The sequence below is a fragment of the Solanum verrucosum genome, unplaced genomic scaffold, assembly GCF_900185275.1.
Source record: "Solanum verrucosum unplaced genomic scaffold, falcon-dt-bn FXZP01000032.1, whole genome shotgun sequence".
NCBI classification, from domain to species: domain Eukaryota; kingdom Viridiplantae; phylum Streptophyta; class Magnoliopsida; order Solanales; family Solanaceae; genus Solanum; species Solanum verrucosum.
The window spans coordinates 3,754,404-3,774,787 of NW_026020569.1; the positions used below are offsets into that span (position 1 = coordinate 3,754,404).

Genomic DNA, 20,384 nt, shown 5'->3' on the forward strand with positions numbered 1-20,384 from the left:
CTCTAACAAAAAAAGACCATGTCTTACCCTAGTCATTATATTTGGGTAGAGTTTAATTAAGTTCTATACATGGACAATGGAAGGCAATTAAGTCATGTATTAGGTAATCACAAATTAGTAAATATCTTGATAAATATTCCTTCTAGATGTGTTTCTCAAAGTGATAGTTTATTTATGTTTCTCACCCTCCGAATAATTTTGGTGTAAAACTTAAAAAAGTTGATAGTTTAATTGTGTTTTTGATCCTTCACTTTTTTAAAAAAAATTGAAAGCTTCTATTTTCTAGAATTTGAATTTAGAAGTTTAGATCTTGAAATTCTAACCGTGATCACATAAAATACAAATTAAAAATCTTTAGCGTATATAATTTAAAGGGAATTGGTGATATATATCCGATTATCAGTAGTTATTGGTAGAGATTCCGCAAGAATAAGTTTATCTTACGATACATTAATTAATTAGGTAGCATAGGGTAGAGGGTAGAGTACTGTGATTATCTTTCGAAACAGCAACTTTACTAGAGTCCGGAGCCTAAAGGGCAAAAAAAATTGTCAAAAATTCCAAAAGGGCACATCACTTTTTATTCTAGCCAAAAGGGCAAAATCGCTGCGCCAGCAGCGATTTTCCTCTGACAAAAAGACGAAATAGCAGCGATTTCGTCTAAAAATTTTATTTTTTATTTTTAATTAAAAATCGCTGCCACAGCAGCGATTTTGTAAAAAAAAATAAAAAATTTAAATTAAAAATCGCATTTTGTAATTTTTTTTAATTAAAGATCGCTGCTTTTTCTTTAAAAAAACTAAAACGGCACATCAAAAAAAAAATTAACCAAAAGGGCTTCTGACTCAACTTTACTAGTAGTACACTGGATAGGATAGTACTGCATCTAAAATGCTTTTGCTTCATTGCTTGATTATGATGTCTCTCTTTTATATATTTGACATCATCTTATTTTTCTTGCGTAAACGAACTTAGGCATAAAATTATATGTTGAACGCTGACACAAATGATTCCTGCTTCCATTTCTTGCGATAAGAATAAAGCGACGGGCTTTTCGTGAAAGAGACATTAACAAGAGAGATGAGGCTCTAATATAATTCGCACATGAATTAAACAAGAAGTTAAAAGCTGTCATTTCTCTCTTGAAATATAATACATTATTACATCATCTTTATATACGCGTTCATAAAGCGTACATATATAATGATGATTACAATAATAATTATACATGCATGCATGAGATGTGTTTTATTTACTAGTACAACAACATCAACTAGTTATAAGCTTGTATCATCAAATCGGAGACGACTATATATCTTAATTATTCCTCCTTTTTATCTTTGAATTACACTAGTTATTAAAAAGTGACCTAAAACGCTCCTGAACACAAGATATGTAGTTGGCAGCCTTTATATCAACGCTTTCGTCTGTGTCAACATAATAATAATTACTATTAGTGCTGTTAGAATCGCGGCCAGTACTAATGTAATAAGAAACTTTTGGCTTGGGCGGAGTTGCAGCTTTCTCCTGATTCACTATAATTATGCTATTTGGATTATAAGGAGCAAGTTTTTCTTTTGGCTGAGGGTGATGATGATGATGAAGATGATAAATAGGAGTATCCACCTCCCTGCTGTAATTAGTTGTTGAATTACTCGCCTTTACTGCTCGGCCACGGTATAACGACTTCACTAGTTTCCCTTTCATCAACCCTGTTCTGCGCTTGCGGATCGACTCCATTTTCTTTCTTGTAATTAAAACAAACTAATTTAAAAGTGCCAATGTAATTAAGTCGTGGCTGTGTGGTGAGCTAAGACCTCGAGAGGCCGCATATATATATATATATATATATATAGAGTTATAACATTTACGTACCCACAAAATTCTTATTACATCAAATCACCAAAAATGTAACTTTTTTTTTTACTCCACATACTGTAATTTGCTTTACAAGCAGATATGAAGATAAAGTTGAAGCACTAATCAGGTACGCAGTATTATTCTTTTTGCTATATATATATATTATCCGTCTCCGCTTGATATCTCAAATCTTTTTTTACTTTTTTTTAGCTGGAATGATAATTTAGGACTAACAATAGGAGGGAAACTCATATGTTAGCTGTTGTAATAATTATCTACTAACACACAATTTTTTTTTGCACGATTCCTTATTCCAAAGTACTCCATTTGTTTCATTTTATGTTCCACTTTTCAAATTTTCAGATTTAAACAAGCTTATCTTTGATCGTAAGTTTTTCATTGATCTTTTTAACATTTTAAATTATTAATTATTGTGACTTATACTAGTACTTTTTACATAGTTTACAAATATATAAATTTTATTTCAAAAAATGTGAAGATTACATATGCAAATTTCCAGTCAAAATTAAATTGTTTGACTGAGATTAATTAACTTATGCAGGACACCCGCACACGAATTCCTTTTTAAGTGATGAATAAGACTTTTGAATGTGCTGTCAATATAAGAGTGGATTCCCCGAATAAGACCCGTTTCAATATTTTTGTTATACTTTTTTCTTTTTCATGTGGCATGATATTTTTTTTAAATTTTTTTTTTATTTTTATAATTTGTATTTTGTGATCTAAAATATTTTTTAAATATTCATGTTATTATAAATCATTTTTATTAAAGGTAAGAAAGGTTTTTCAAGTTTAATTGTTTCTAATAAATCGACGTTCTTTTGAAGAAGGACTAAAAAAATAAAGGCCACATAAATGGGATGGAGGGAGTAATTTTTTATACCAACATTAATTCTACATGACATATTTAAAATTAAAGACCATAACATTCAAAAAAACATTTTGGTATGTTACACCTTAAGAAGTAATTAGAGAAATTAATTGAAAAGGAAAGAGTGACAATATTACGATCTAAAATAAATATGAAGACACATATATATAGATATAGACTTGATAGAAAAGAAAAGACAATTAGTTGAGAGAGTTGGATGTAATCCAATTAATATTATTCAATAATCATATAGATAATATCGAACCAGAAACAGGTCATCTTATGCTAAGATACTATATTTGGTTAAATTTTTATCTACGGTGATTGATAGGAGATTCCGATAATATAAATAAAAATATCTTACGATTTAGTGGCAAATCAAGAGTAAATTCAGATATTTCTTAATTCTTAATTTCATCTGTGATCTTTCCAAATATATATCTTCTTAATTACTACTACATCGATCGAATATAACCTTGAAACGCTTTATAGTATGATGTGGTTTTGGCATCACGATGTTTTCGTGAGCGAGCTTAATTAGGCAATTTTTATTGTTTTTGTACTTTTAGTTGGGAAGAATATGGGTGTCTTTGATATGAAGGATGTTTTCCAATTTTCTCATGTTTGGTTGGGTTAAATGTTTTGGAAAATGTTTTCCAAATCAACTCATTTTCCTCAAATTTAAGGAAAATGACTTCCCTTCAAAACTTAAGGAAAACATTTTCCAAACCTCTCTTCCAACTTCAAACTACAATTACTTTTTTGTTGAAAAAATCAATTTATTTTGTCCCTACCCTCAAACCAGCCCCCACCCACCCACCCCCTACAAGCCCCCCAAAAAAAAAATTAAGTTTGTTTTTAAAAAATATTTTCAATTTCAAAATTTCATTATTTCACCCTTACCCTCGACCCCCCACCCACCCACCCCCTACCAGCCCCCCCCCCCCCCCAAAAAAAAATAAAATTAAGTTTGTTTTTAAAAAATATTTTCAATTTCAAAATTTCATTTTTTTCACCCCTACCCAGCCACCCCACCCCACCCCCACCCCACCCACCCCCTACCAGCACCCCCCAGCCCCCCACCCACACCCTACCAGCACCCCCCAGCCCCCCACCCACGCCCTACCAGCACCCCCCCTACCACCCCAAAAAAAATTTAAGTTTGTTTTTAAAAAATATTTTCAACTTCAAAAATTTATTTTTTCACCCCAACCCTCGACCCCCCACCCACCCCCTACCAGCCCCTCGACCCCCCACCCACCCCCTACCAACCCCCATCCCCCCAAAAAAAAATTAAGCTTGTTTTTAAAAAATATTTTCAACTTCAAAATTTCAATTTTTCACCCCTATCCTCAACCCACCCCCTACCCCCGCACCCCACCCCACCCCAAAAAATTTAAGTTTGTTTTTAAAAAATATTTTCAATTTCAAAATTATTTTCTACCCTATTAAAAATAAAAGATATTTCTCAAAAAAAAAAATCATTCATAAATCAAACACAATCTTTTCCGGAAAATATTTTCTACTCACCAACCAAACATGAGAAAAGAAGTCAAAAATCAACTTGTTTTCTAGGAAAACATTTTCCATGAAAAACATTTTCCTTCATACCAAACACACCCTATATGTATGCTTAGGACAGTGTCTCTGTCAACAATTCCCACCCTTCACTCACTGTTAGGGAATTTAATTCTGAGATATTGAGGTACATGTATGCGCGCGTACCTGTACAAATATTTAATACTAGCACATCTAATTAATTTATTTACAATAATTTCAAAATCACGATATGACGGTTTTGAGGCTTAAAGAATTTAGAAAATTATCTAAATGATACAACATTCACGTACACGAAAGAATATGAATTTTTGTATTAGCAATATATATTAGTATGCCGAAAATATATAAAGCTTAACGTTTCTATCATTTATTTGTACTTGTTAAGAATGAGATATTCTAGAAACCTAAAGCATCAAGTCATCAAATTAAATGTCATCGAAGGAATAATTAAGGACAACGTATATATGCATGACGCATGTTTCTATTTATCAATCAATAAATACTAGCTGGGGTTAGGTTGCCAATTCAGAATTATTATTCCTTTAGATAACAACTAGAGAATCATATTTATATGGAGTAATTCATAAAAGGGTAGTATGTTATTTTTCAGGTGGTGCATGTGGCCACTTCTATAGGCTTAAGGATACTTATAGACTAGTAAATAGTGGGCATGCTTTGCTTTATACTCTTTCTTCTCCCCTCCCCCAATGGTTTGCTTTACTCGATCGGACATGTACAACAAATAAAAACCACAAATACATGGACAGTCCCCTTAATTTGTCCTCAAATTTTAGCACTCTATCTCAATTCTGTTTTATTTGAATCCTTCGATTCCAATTTAATATACCATTTGAATATAAAATTATTTTTGTGACTTTTTAAATTTTTTATTTATGTTTCTCTGGTTATTATCGATATTCTTTCTTAAGAAATTGAAGATGATGATAATTGATAATAATGATTTTGGATGGGATAGGATAGATATTCCATGTCCTACCCCTATATACTGATTACCGATTAGTCACACATCACTCTTCTCTCTTTTTTTTGTGATTCTCTTTGTAAATATAAGATAGATGTTCTCTTTGTCTTCAACCGTACGTTCGTTGTGGATTGTAAGGTGCAGGCACCAGCTAGCTTATGAATATTAAAGTCCCTTTTTCTATTTTGTTTGCAAGCAGCAAGTGGCAATGCCTATTCAACTTATTTTGCTAAATGCTAGTTGTATAGTGCTACCACATTCTTTTCTTTATTTTTGCTTCAACAATTTCCTCATATCATGTAATCTCTCAAACATTATTAAACTTTTCCAAAATCGGAACTCCGATCCATACGAGCTTTTTTGGGTGGTCTAAAATTAATTTGTACGACTATATATAAATCATCTTATTATAATAAGTAGCTAATTAAAGTTAAATTATTTTTAAATATACAAATATAATTTTATATTTGAGATACAATACAAAAAAAAGTGTGTTACATAAATTAGTATATACTGAAAATAGCTAAGTTTGTAGCTTAAAAAAACAGTAAAATCATCAATTCCGCTGGATATTATATATATATCAGAGGATAAGATAATTATTACAGATTGTTGTCCCTTGCACAACCTAACAGGAATACCTCTAGACTTTCTATCAAAGAGGAGATGCATGTGTTAACCCAGTCTAATATAATAGGAGTAATTAAAACTGAACCCTTCACATCAAGAAGATGAAGGTATATATATATATATATATCTTCTCTGGTATATATATAAAGAATTTTCACACCTACGATAGCTGGTCAATTTCTATTTTATCAAATTATTAATTTATGTTAATTAAAAGATTTACTTGTAACTATCTAACATGTAGTATATGCATCGAGTAAATATACCGATGCTTGCGTTTAGTTGCAACTACTTTCTACATTACTTAACTATAAAAATTTAATTTATCGATCATCATCAAACTATATATATATACTCATGCACCCCATAATTAGAAAAAGGTTAAAAGGATATTGTGGAGTGAACAAATTCGTGTCTTATCGTCAGTATTTCCCATGGCAATTATATTCATGTACACTGTACACATAAAGAATAGGAGGAGAATTCTCTCATAAGCCATTTACAAATCACATACACTGCATGCATTGGGAAAAATCCCGATTTAAAACGTGTTTGAATTAGGAGTTGACACGTGGTAGAAGTGACAGGTCAGGCATAATTTTTTTTTAAGGGTAGTCGACGAGGAACAGGTTTGGTTTGAAGAGTTGAGTACTCGAGGTCATCTAGATTATGTGGTGATGCAACGATGAGATCCTGTCTAGCTAGCTTCGGAGGTGTGGTGCCAGTCTGCCAGACACAAGGACAAACTGGATTCATATAATGAAGTAAAATGAACTATAAATTTAAATAAATGACATGCATGTATGGACTTAGTGTAAATATCCATGTGGGTAAGTTTTACCCTTATTTAATTATAAGTACATACTTTGTGGATTCATTCCCTTGATAAGTAGCTAGAATTGGACATTATTTTTCTTGTTGAGAGACGTACGTCTAAATTTCCTTCTTATAATTAGGGGTGACAATTTAAGCCCATATTAATGAAATGAGTTCATTTTACTCATATTTAATGACTTGAATCACTCATATTTTAATTGGTTAAATATGAGCTTAAGCTATTTTAAGAGTCTCTACAAATATGATCAAAATAGGTTAAATATGGGTATCCATATTGACTCATAATAGATCACTTAGTTTTCACTTCCACTCAAAATTCTTAATTGTGCTAAAAAAAATAAAAAAATTAATAGTATTTCAAAAATTCAATTAATTTTCAATTTAATTGAAAAAACAGTTTTTTTTTTGTTTTTGGAAAACAAAAAAATAATAATTAGGGGTAGATTGATGGAAGGGGGGCGCCCTGGGGGTGGGAGGTGTCCGGGGGGAGGGGGTAGTTTTTTTATTTTTTTTTGAAAAAATAGATTTTTTTTATGTTTTTGAAAAACAAAAAATTTTTAGGGGTCGGTTGGTGGAAGGTGGGGGGGGGGGGTTCCGGGGGGAGAGGGTAATTTTTCTTTTTTTGAACCTTTGTGATATATTCTTCTCTTTTCCGAGGCTTCTTGGAGATTTGTGAGGTAGCTGTTTGTCAACTCAACAGACCTTCTTACTCTTGTTTATGATCTTGTTCTACTCTAGAAATAATGTCATATGAGACTTACATTTTTCTTTTGATTCAATTGTAATACTTTAGAGGCTTGTACACGTGACAATCAGATTTTGGGGGTATTTTTGAGTTTATTATAAAATTTTCCTCATTTTATTGTAATGGTTGAGTTTTAGGCTGACTTGTCTTGGTGGGTTAAGACGAGTGTCATCACGTCCATTTTTGGGTCGTGACATATATGTGATCTTTTCCACACATGTTTTTTTTTATAGTGTGAATGAAAAAAGAGCAAAAAGTAAAGAAGAAAATTAAAAATAATTATTTTCCAGATATATTGTAATTTAATTTTTGTATGTAAAAATATTGGGACATATATAATAAATTTTACAAGAAAGTTAGTAAAAAAATAAATTTGACCATTAAAATAATTAATTCAAATTAACTGTTGAACTAAAAAAGACGGAAAAAAAATACATATGAGAAGTATCAAATATACCCTTACATGAATGTTTTTCTCAAAAATAAAACAATTCAAAAAATATATTTTAAATTAATTTTTTTATTTCGTTAGAGGAAAAAGGTATATATGAGTCATTTTAACTCATAACAAAATTGGAAGGTATATCAAACCATTTTCCCTATATTCTGTCCAAAAGCAAATGTTATTTACGAAAGTCAATATATATTATTTTTAGCGTGAATTTAAATATTTTGTTAAGTGATATCTTAATAATTAAATTTTTGGTGAGAATTACATAAGATTATTGCAAATAGTACGTTAGGAAATACTTAGCAATTGAATGCAAAATGTGTGTTTTGCATATAAATTCTTATCAGCTAATCAGGATTAAGTAATATTTAATTTAACTTTGATGTATTTTTATTTAATTTGTGAAACTTATGATGGAACTATTTAGTTTTGATGAAAATATTCGGTGCAAATAAGTATTTTTATTATATATAACTAAGGTAATTCATCAACATTTTCCTCAAAATTGTAGGTATGTAATCGTATCGTAACCATTTGAAAATAAGAGTAAACTACATAAATTTCACTACTTTAGATCCTAATTATTAGGATTTCCGATAATTTTTATATTACTTCCTATATCATTTTTTGTGGTGAGATACACGTATCTTGATCCGTCAGATACATGTATCCATAGGGTTTAAAATGCCGAGATATATGATTTAAGACATTTGAATTAGATGTTGTAACTTATTGCCTTAATTAAAGGAGTAAATTATGGGAAATTAACAAACTAAACATGTATATATGGGTTTCGTTGTGTATTGCTAAGCATGTATATGAACATTTTAATAATTTAATGTTCATTTTATATCATGTATATTTTGTTAAGCATGTATCTTCGACAATAATGTGGTATTGATACATGAAAAAATGTGTAATATTTTTATATTGTGTATCTCGAACAAATAATGTGCATCTCGGACAAATAATGTATACGTCATTGATAATGAGAACGATCTTATATCTAAAAGTAGTGATTTGTGTAGCATATATGATTCATTATGCATGTATTTCAGATATTAATATGAGATTTGTATCCAGTAAAGTAAGATAACTTTAGATATATTATGACCAACGTAACGATATACATGAAAGATGTATCTTAAAAATGTTTTACTTGCAATATTATGAAATTTATATATATAATGTTTGTATTGTTACCTTTAAAGTGATACCTTCTTTTGAATTATTGTACGAAGTTAATGAGAGCGTAAATTTTCATCCATTAAAAAATATGGAGAACTAATAGATTTAAACAATGTAAAAATCCTAAAATCAAACTTTAAAAGAATTAGAGCTCTGAATCAAAATTTATAATTCACAGATTTGTATAAATTCAGAATTTATATAATTTGGGGGAGTGGGCTGATGGTGTGAAGAGAGAGGAAGTAATATGAATTGTTAAAGTCCCATTAATTAAGGAGATACAATTTAAGATAATTATTAAATATCATATTTAAGGGGATTGTGTATCTAATTTAATTTTTTAAAATATATGGTATAATTATTAAAAAGTGATATTAAATGGGATATTTTTAAATTAGAGGTAAAATATGTATATATTGTAGTGAAGTATGTCTGTAGTTTTTCGTGAAAATAATTCTTAGCCCAAAAGCTAGTTCTAGTTAACCCAACTCATGAGGTCGACTACTTCAGAATTGTTAGCCCAAAATCTACCGGCACACAGTGACATCTTCTGGCCCAAAAGAGTTACTTATCTTAATAAGCCCAATTTTTAATTTTGCTTCACGTTCTGCAGATTTGGGGAAATTATCTTGCGATGCAAGAATCCTGCTTCAGTACTAAAACCCTTACATACAAATCGGATCACCATCCTAATCATCTCTTCATGTCCACTTGATTCGTGCAATTTTAGAGCTTTTGAGATTGGAATACCAATCAGAGAAACGGAATTCATCTTGAAATGGCTTTAACCAACTTTATATTGACGGTGGTCGGAGTAAGCGCCGTGTTTTTACTGATGAGGAGCGATGTCAAACAGTCTGCCTCAATCTTCAAGCGTAACGTTCGTCAAATTCGCCATTGGCTCGAGGAAGAGTCAGCTTCTGCCGCTAAGTATGTCTTCAATCAAGTATTTGGTCTGTTCATTTTGTTATATAGTTGAAGTTACTATTTTTCTGCATTCTGCTTCAAGCTTGAACTTCTTCATCGCTTTCTGGATTAAAAATTAGCCGTTGGTGAATCATGAATGGATAGTGATAAACAAAATTAGTGCTCTACCTAGTAGTAATATTGTACGAGGGTTGTATTTGACTGGCTTAACACAATGCACTTTTAGTTATGTCTACTTCTAAGCTTTGGTCTTCCTGCTAATATCCTACATTAACTCAAAATTGCCACATCTGTGATCTGTCTTTCATGTTTTAGTCTGTTGGAAGACATAAAGGTGCCCTGGATTTGTTGTTATTATATGCTTACGTCTTGGTGGTCATGTAGAATGTCCACCAAAGACATGTTCCCTTATTGATATCATGTTGTGTTTTAGCCGTAACTTGTATGCCAGCACTTGGACATGAATCTTTTGCCTTCAAATTGGTCACCCAAATATTATGTCCTTTAAATTAAAACATTATACGTACTTCCTTTTGCGTGCAAAATTTGTATCTTTTAACAAAACTTATAAGTCTTAATAAGTTGAATTGGTAAAGTCATCTTATCTTATGATATGACTCTTAATAAGAAAATTAGTCTGTATTCACTATGGTAACTAAAGCTTATTCAACCAACTTCGGAAAAGCCAAAAAAAAGAACAGGATTGCCCCCTTCCCTAGGCAAGAATAGTGTGACTCTTCAACGTGGTGTCAGGTTTAGACCTTTATGGTATAGATGGAAACTTCTTTATGGTATGTGTCCTTGATACCTTGAGTTATTTGGTTCATTTTGCATTGGTTATGTATGCTGTGAAGTCTGGAAAAAAAATGTATGCTATTTATAAAGATAAAAATATGTTCTGTCAATTTCCCTAAAAAGGTTTCTTATAAATCCTTTCTTGACAAGGCGGCGAGCTGAAATTTTTAAAAGATCGATCATCTGACCATAAGCTACTCAAGGTGTTATGACTCACATTGACTAGCTGTCTGGAATCACAGCAGTCTTAATCATTTCATGTGGTAGGTCAAATGCCAAAACTTGGTTGCATTTATTAGGGTTAGGGTTTAGTATGAGAGGTTTAAATGCCTAGGCAATTTTAGGGTTGTTTGGCTGAGATTTGTCTTGGTGTATGCATCCCCACTATGTTGATTGATACATCCCCGAGGCCATTTCTGGGGTTTATGCCTCTGATCAATGCCTTTATGGGTGCATCCCCGTTTTCATGGTTGTTGCATTCTCCATACATTTCAGCTGGCTTAGTTATTTATTAGCCTTTGACTCATGAAATTGATCAAATGGTATTGGCAGTTCTAAATTATGTTTTGATAGCTTGTTCTAGGTTATATATACATCTTATGTAAGTACACCCATCCTTAATGGTATTCTTCGCCCTTTAATTGTAGAAAAATTTTGCTAACTTTGTTGTCTGATTCTGTATCATATAGCAACCTAGGTTGGTAGTTTATGCATGTCTGGCTAAAACATTCCGGACAGTATGAGCAAAAGAACATCTTTTGAAGTTTTGTCTGGCTTTATTCCAGAGAAAGATGGTATGTCAATCTTCTTCTGCAAACTACAAAGTACTGCAAGTTCTACTGTACAAATTTTTAATGCATAATAGGTGTAACATGAAAAGCAATATGTTCTTTATTCTATACTTAGAATCCTAGGTACCCTAGAGAGCTTGTTTTAGAATTTTATTCTTGACTTGTAGGTTTCAGTTTGATCTCCTCCTTTTACTTCTCATCTTTTTAATCCTTTCATGTCATTTCTCATCTCCTTCTATTGTTATCTTTATCTTCATCTTCACACATCTTCTCTTTTGCTGTATAGGAGTAACTTGTTGAATTAACTTGTTTCTCTTGGTAAATTGAATCCTTCATTTTGCGTGTTTGGCAATCGGTTGCAGTCGTTCTGTTTATGTGTATCAGATGAACATGACATGCCATTGATGTTTCTGCAGGGAAATAGAAAAGGCAAAGCCAAAGGAGATACCGAAGAAGGATATCCCCAAGGAGGACAAGCAGTAGATGTGACTCGTGTTGAAATTTTTATCAGAAGCTGTGCAATTTCCCACCTAGTGTTTGCATTTTGGTCCGTAAAATATTTTACACCGACTATCGTTTTGTAGCCCCTCATGTAATTGCCACTTTATGGTTGCCAAGGTTATGACATTATAAATATACTTTCATTCTTCTAGTATTTATTAAGATGTACATCAATTATGCAGTAACATAAAGATACTTGAAGATATCTGCAAGATATTGTGACACTTGTTATGGAATTATTGGATTTAATGCAAAAACCGTTATAATCGAAAAGTCATTATTGGGTTAAACGCTTTTAAATGGATTTGTGATTTTAATTATTTGTTAGTATTAGTTTGGTTTCCGTAAAGGTTAAATTGATAATTCAAAAAATATTATATGAAAATTATTATTTTACTCTGAATTATATAACAATGACTTTAATGTTATCTACCCTATTTCATAAATTCTAGTATTACTTTTGGTTGTTGGCAACACAGACTAGCCTTTCTGCCTCTCTAGTGTGACACCTTCTCTCTTTTTGGGGCACAAATAAGTTTATGATTATGTGTGGATTTTCTCACTGATTAAAGTGAAATCGATTAACAAATTCTTAAGTGATTTGGTTATTGATTTAGCGTATTAACAAACCAATCTCTGAATAAATCTAATTGATAATACATGAAACCTAGTGCAAATAAGTATGTATTCATAGCATTTTTTTAATTTTTTTTTGTAAGAAATCGTAATTTAAAAGTTTTAACCCAGTTAGACCAACTCATGGGCTGGATTACTTCTAGAGTAGCCCAATATCTACCAGAACTCAGGATGGCATTTTCGCGGCCCAAAAAGAAGTTACCAACTTAAAAAGCCCAGCATTTAAGATTCTGCGGATTTGGGAAATTTTGTTGCTTCTGTACAAATCGGAATCATGTATAGGAGCTCTTGAGATTGGAATACCAATACGAAACCGAATTCATCTCGTCAATCTTCAAGCGTAACGTTCCTCAAATTTTTCAGTGGCGCCGCCGCTAACTGTATGTCTTCCCGCTTACACCTTTCACTTTCCAGTTTCTATTTGGTCTCTTCATTTTTATTTTTCTGCATTCTGCTTCAAGTTTGAATTTCTTCATGCTTTTTGGACAAAAAGTTAGCCTAGCCGCTTGTGAATGGATAGCTGAGGGCTGCAGTGTGAAAAGTAATTGACTGGCTTAACAGTTAACGCTAAGCAGTTTTAGTTATATATGTCTACTTTTGAGAATGTTCTTGCTTCTTTTCTCTTCCTGCTAATGTCCTACATACATCTCGAAATTCCCACATGTTCTCAAACTTTTGTTCTTCTTGATAATTATACCCACCAAAATAGCCCTGATAAAGTTCTCCAACTTATGCTTTACTTTTGGTCTGCAAAATCTGCTCACGGTTTCTTTTTGGATTTTTGGGATGAAATTTCGAGTTGACCTTTTTTTTACAGAGGTACGGGGACATATTAGTATGAAGGGATCACTTCAAGCGATTTAAGTTGGGTCTTTGAGGTTTAAAATTTATCAATATTAATGAGCATGCTCACATCTATAAGTTGATTTTCTCCTACATCTTGTTTGGGCAGGGAAGGAGGGGAAAATTTGTTAATTTCCATTTATTCTCATAGAGGGATGTATATATCATGTGTTTTTCTTTTCAGGCCATTTTTTTGGGTTAGTTTCTTAGGTTTTTTGGATACCAAAGCTAAATTAGTGTTTCATGCTTTCTGAAGCAGCAATTGATGTCCCTATGATTAATTTTATTTTTAACATTGTTCAAGTTTGCAATTGTATCACATATATGATTACGTTTTGACGCTCATGTAAAATGGCCACCAAACACATGTTCCCTTATTGATATCATGTTCTGTTTTAGCCAAAACTTTTATGCCACCAGGTGGACATGGATCTTTTGCCTCCAAGGCACCCAATTTCTTACATTTTTTGTTATTTTCAAATATTATGTCTTTCAAATTGAACATTGTACTTCTTTTTTTAGTGCAAAATTTGTATCTTTTGACATAATTTAAAAGTCTTTATAAGTTGAATAGGTAAAATCATCTTATCTTATGATATGTCTGTTAATAAGAAAATTAATCCATATTCACTATGGGAACTAAGAGTCTTAAGACATACCAACTTCTGAAATAAAAAGAAAGAACAGGATTGCCCCCTGTTTAGGCAAGACTGTTGTGATTCTTCAACGTGGTGTCATGTTTAAACTCCTAGCAAAAGTGTTCTCAATACATTGAGTGATCTGGTTCATTTTACTGTAGTTATGTATGCGATGATTCTTTTCAAAAAATGTATGCTAGTTATACAATAAGTGTATTCTGCCAATTTCCGTTAAAAGGCTTCTTAATCCTTTCTTGACAAAGTGGCAAGCTGAAGTTTTTTAATTTGGATAGCAAGCTAAGAGTGTTCATCCTGTTTTGTAGAAGAGAGCTATATGCTTATCAATCCACATAAACACCATTGCTCTAGGTCTTATCGGAGCTCAGAGCCTACAGTTTAAAGGTTGATCCTCTGAGCATAAGGCCATAAGCTACTCAAGCTGCAAGGAGGACAAGCAGTAGTCTGACTCATTTTGAAATTGTTATCAGAAGCTGTGGCCACTTCAACCTCTGTGAGTGCGAGCCAAATCGGAGAATAGGCTAGAAAAGGGAACTGATGGCAGGCAGTGGTGGAAATCTTAGTTCCAATCAGTCATCTGTGTCTCATCAAGCTCCGAAAATCCTATTAGCCAAACCTGGACTTGTTTCCGCCGGTAAGTTCAACCGTGGTGGACCTGACGATGATTCTGCAGCTCACCGCCCACGTCTTCCCTCCATTGGATCTCTTAATCTTCTCTCTGACACCTGGGATTTCCTCACGGATCGTTTTCTACCGTTTCTAACGGATAATACAGACTTTACAGTAGTGGGTGTGATTGGTCCTCCAGGGGTTGGGAAGTCGACGATAATGAACGAAATTTATGGTTTTGATGCTAGTTTGCCTGGAACTCTTCCTCCGTTTGCCATAGAAACAGAAGAAACAAGGGCTATGGCAAAACATTGTACGGTTGGCATTGAACCACGGGTTTCATCTGAACGGATTATACTGCTTGATACACAGCCTGTTTTTAGCCCCTCGGTTTTGGCTGAAATGATTAGACCAGATGGCTCATCCACCATACCCATAATAAGCGGTGAATCTTTATCGGCTGAGCTAGCTCATGAACTATTGAGCATCCAGCTTGGTGTTCTTCTGGCATCCATTTGTCACATTATATTGGTGGTATCAGATGGAATCCATGATGCTAGCATGTGGCAACTCATGTCAACGGTTGATTTGCTAAAGCATGGGATACCTGATCCATCATCTTTAACCCTTTCTCATCCTCAAAGCTCTGAGAAAGAAAACAGAGACAGAATTCTAGATAGTGGAGGAGAGTACATGGCTGATCCAGTTTTTGTGCATACAAAGCTATGCACTGAAGATCTAGCACCATGTAATCTTGTTCAACTGAAGAAGGCACTAACACAATTCTTTTGCTTGTCATCCTTTGTGAGATCAGAAAACCACAACACTGCTAAAGAGAGTCAAGTTTCTGCTGTTTCTTCCAACGTTCAAAGTGCTGGTCGAGAATCTGAATTTTTAAAATTATTTCTAATTCCATCTAGAAATAAGGATGATTCCTTGAAGCCTCAATATGAAAGCCACATTTCAGCATTATGGAATTTGCGGGATCAGGTTTTGTCAAAGAGAGGTCCGTCTTTCTCAAGGACTGTGTCTGAGCGTGATTGGGTGAAAAATTCTGCCAAGATATGGGAAATTATTAGGAATTCTTCCATTATTGTGGACTATTGCAGAACTCTTCAAAGTTCAGGCATGTTTAGGAGGTAATAATAGCTTTAAATTTTTCTCTGTTTATCTGGGCTGTTGAACAACAAAGGTCCTAAATTATGAAAGACTTTCTGGAGTCTTTTCGCATACTCTATTACAAGTCCCACAGAGATTTAAAATTTTAAAAATATCAGAAGCTGTGCAATATCCCACCTAATGTGTTAGATTTTGATCCGTATTCTACATGCTGACTAATTTAGGCTCCCAAAATACTATATCGTTTCGTAGTCCCTCAACTTGTTGCCACTTTATGGTTCCCAAGTTTATGACATTAGAAACATTGGTGTATGTATCTTGTTAAATAAATATACTTCCATTCTTCTAGAATATACTAACATGTATCGATTATGCAATAACATAAAGATTCTTAAAGAGATGTGCAGGATATGATCATCTGATGCCATGCACAGCTGATTTCGGTACACAAAAATGAGATATTTCACGTTGTGTTTACTTTGTGGAAAATATACAAGTTGTTGTGAGGTAAGGCAGATGCGAAAGAACTCTATTTTAACCAACATGGGTTGTGGTGCACTGGTGGGAGTACTTCACCCTTAACTAGATGTCTCGGGTTCGAGCCCTGGGTATGGAGAAAATCTTGTTGGGAGCGCCATTTGGCCCCAAATGAGCCCTACAGAGCGCGATTCAGATTTAGTCGGAACTTCAATGTAGGTTTTGGACACCGGGTGGGAAACCAAAAAAAAGGAAGAAAGAACTCTAGCATGTAAGGTCTCCTGACCCACGCACAACGGCTTAATTTCTTGTGTCATGCTTGGTTAATTAGTATGACGAAGAGAAAATGATGTAGGAAAGCTCTGTTTTAGTCTTTTTGGTTAAAATTGGCATACTATAAAGGAGCTAGAATAGATTGGATTGAATCATTACAAGAGCAAAAAAATAATATCTCAAACGGTCACTCAATTAAAAATAGTTTTTTTATGAAGTCGCTCAACTTTGTTTTACTATCCAAAAGTGACTTAATTAAAATGATAGTTTTCTTAGAAAGTCACTCAACGTTGTTTTATAATCTAAAAATTAATATTTTACCTAAAAAGTCCCAACAAAGATTTGTTATGGTAAATAGTTTTCTTAATTCACCTAGAAAGTCCCAACAAAGATTTACTTGGATCTGTTTGTAGACCGATGTTTGGACCTTGAAAACATTCATTCTTATTCCTTTTTCTCATCTAAATTGGAAATATGACAATGCTCTAATGAAAAGGAGAAATTAAACGTAGTTGCTTTTCACTCTTTGAATTTTTCAGTTGGTGTTTTCAATTTTCATCTTTTCTTACAAAAATAAAATCTAATTTCTTAGTTTATCTTTACTTTACTCCAAGTATTTTTAAAAATAGAAAAATGCAGTTATAATGGACGCATATACGTCATAATATTTAGAGTCTGTTTGACATTGCTGCTAAAAATAACTTATTTTGAGAAACCCTTTATTAAAATGACTTTTCAAAAAAGTGCTTTTGAAAAAAATAATAATTTGTGTTTGACTGATTCATTTGAAATGAGTTTTTCATAAACAAATTGCGTTTGTTTGATTTTTATTTTTATTTTAAAAAAAGTATTTTTGAGAGTCAAATAAAAAAAAGGACAACTATTAATGTATTTCTAATATTAAATTTATTTTATAGAGAAAAATTATTTTAAATATCTATTATAAAAAAATAATAATTTATTTTTATTAAATAAAAATGTACATGTTTAAATTTTCAATCAATATTTTAACTTTTTTGGGAGGCAGAAATCTTTAATTGTTCTTTTTTTTTCTTTTTTCTAATCTTGTAAAATATTATTGTTAACTTTTTTCTAATTCTGCAAAATAATGCGTAAAATAATATATAATAATAATAATAATATATAAACGCAAAATAAATTATAAAATTTATTATATAAATATAAAAAAATCTTAAATAAAATTTAACCTGAAATATGCTAATTAATATATATATATATATATATATGCTCGCCAATGATAATCTGAGACATCTGTTTGTAATACCAAATTATCATTTTCATTTGGTAATCTAAGCTTTGGTAACTTCGAACATTCCTTTTTTAATTCATTTATACACTGAGTGTGTTCATCAGTCCATCCAACAATTTTTTTTTTCTTTCTCGTCCTTCAATAATGTTCCGACAAGATGTTGATGTTTTTTGACCATATGTTTTGTTTCTGCTTTTGCTTTTTAAAATAGCACAAATTTTTAGTTTCTTCCTAATAGCAAAAAAACTTTTTCTGCTTCCATTTAAAAATAATATTACTGATCCGCTAAACACTAAATTTTTCAACAAAAATGTTTTTTTCCACTCAAAATAAGTGTTTCTAGCCTCCCAACAACAATGTCAAAGATACTCTTACGCAAAGTTAACGTGAACATTCACTAATGGCGAAGATTAGAGACCACAAGGTGTTATGTATTGAAAAAATTTATAATTGAGGCTGAAACTACAACACAGCTTGAATTTAATCTCTGAAACTGTAGTTTACCCTTCAAATTACTAATAAAGAAGCCCAACCTTTGTGCCTTCCAAAGAAACAAATACTGTATATTACATGTAAAAAAAAGAAGAAGAAATTTTGAGAGTCCAAATTAAACATTTAGTGATGCATGGTTACACCAATGCTGGATTATTTGGTGATGTTAATTAGGTAGCAGTTGTTTTAAAAGTGTAATGTTGAAGCAACAGAGCAGTACTAGCATTAATTAAAGGGTATGGGAATGGGAGGATTAGGCAAAATATGCATCTGATGAAGGATTTGTTCAAAATTATCATTGGGCTTGTCAATAGGATGAGTGTGCATGCCTTCATAAGTAGTCACTACAACTGTTTCATCTTTGGAAAGGCGCTGTACTTGCTTCTTCACATTGCATCCTTCATGAGTACATCTGTAGTAGCTTCTGCAGTACATGTTTCAATTACTTATTATATATATATATATATCTGGAAACCATCCATTAACTACTCCATATATTTAATCTATCATTTAATTTGCCCCCCAAGGATGTGCAGCCAACCACCCTTTAATTTCCCTAAGGTGCCTCCGCAAATTAGATTTAATTAATTTTGAGTGAGTATACAAGGTCATAATTGTTGTTCATCTTTGGAATTTAGAACAAAATGATAAGAAACAACAAAGTTTAAACAATATTTTCAAAGCTAGAAAATTAAAATCAGTAGAACCAGAAACAATACACAAAATATTTTTCTCAAAGAAGAAAATCGAGTGTTAAGGAAATTATTTCCTGCAAGTATCCGAGGTTAATGGAATATATCCTCCCAAGATAAAACAATCTTATTCACCGGCGTATTGGTACCTATAACCATGGTGTCAGCGAACTGCACTCAACGACAGTAAAGTACACTTAAAATACTAGCTAGATTTAGTAGTAGTAGAAGTAGTCTAGAAAATTGGTTGTTTTAAAACGAGAGGAAATCCCTCTATTTATAGACAACAAAGGGTAGTGTGAACAAATGCTTATTGTGCCTTATTGAAAAGTTCACAACCCTTCACAATCTTTCGGAAAGGTCATAACATTTAATAAAAGTCACAACTTTTCATAAAAATCGCAACTCTTCATAACAGTCGCAACTCTACCTTTTCCATTCACACTTTTTAAAACCCAATAATAACTTATTTAAATTAAAGCAAAATAAATGTGTGTTCATCCAGGGAACTCGATCGATCTTTTATTTGTATAGCCTATAGGACTAGGAGAAACATTAGGTATGAATTTCAACGAAGACAGACGCACAAATGAGTGAATCAACTATATACAGTCACATTCCCTTTGTTATTAAGACGTACGGGTTATATATGGCTGCTATAACGTACGTAATATTATGACTAAAAACTATATGACATAGAAAAATATTTTTGGGTACTGATAACAAGCTATTAGAATACAGTTTAAATTTCCTTTCATATACAATATTAGTAAAAGATGGATGATATAAAATGAATTACCTTGGGTAATTGTTGTTCTTGACAGCCTTTTGTCCATATTTTCTCCATCGATAACCATCATCAAGTATATCAACCTGACTTTTAGTTTGAAAAGCAAATCTGGGCTTCTTAATTTTCTTATTCTTAACCGATAAATTATGATTTTGCACTACTCCCATCATCTCATCACGGGACGTCGTCTTTAATCCCCCATTCATAGAGTAGTAACCAACAACAACATTCTCCATCCAAAATAACACCTAGTAATTAGACACAACTGATCGATGCTATTAATTGACAAGATACACACTCTATTATATATTATTTATTATATATAGTAGAGGAAAGACAAACGTAGTTTCATCAAAAGGTTAAACTTG

The 20,384-nt window shown here is 32.3% G+C and overlaps 3 protein-coding genes and 1 pseudogene across 3 annotated transcripts in view; 3 read left to right on the forward strand and 1 right to left on the reverse strand.

Annotated features, from left to right (window-relative positions):
• LOC125810880 (ACT domain-containing protein ACR6-like) overlaps nucleotides 1-20,384 on the forward strand; it is a 106,133-nt gene that overhangs the window by 51,653 nt on the left and 34,096 nt on the right.
• On the forward strand, nucleotides 9,961-16,066 carry LOC125810881 (uncharacterized). Its single transcript, XM_049490378.1, has 2 exons — nucleotides 9,961-10,075; nucleotides 14,600-16,066. Exon 2 carries the CDS (start codon nucleotides 14,832-14,834, stop codon nucleotides 16,044-16,046), a length of 1,215 nt encoding a protein of 404 aa, XP_049346335.1. The 5' UTR covers nucleotides 9,961-10,075; nucleotides 14,600-14,831; the 3' UTR covers nucleotides 16,047-16,066.
• Nucleotides 9,991-12,362, forward strand: LOC125810901 (uncharacterized; annotated as a pseudogene).
• On the reverse strand, nucleotides 18,760-20,252 carry LOC125811021 (probable WRKY transcription factor 45). Its single transcript, XM_049490508.1, has 2 exons — nucleotides 20,026-20,252; nucleotides 18,760-18,958 (listed from the first exon to the last, which is right to left on the reverse strand). Exons 1-2 carry the CDS (start codon nucleotides 20,250-20,252, stop codon nucleotides 18,760-18,762), a joined length of 426 nt encoding a protein of 141 aa, XP_049346465.1.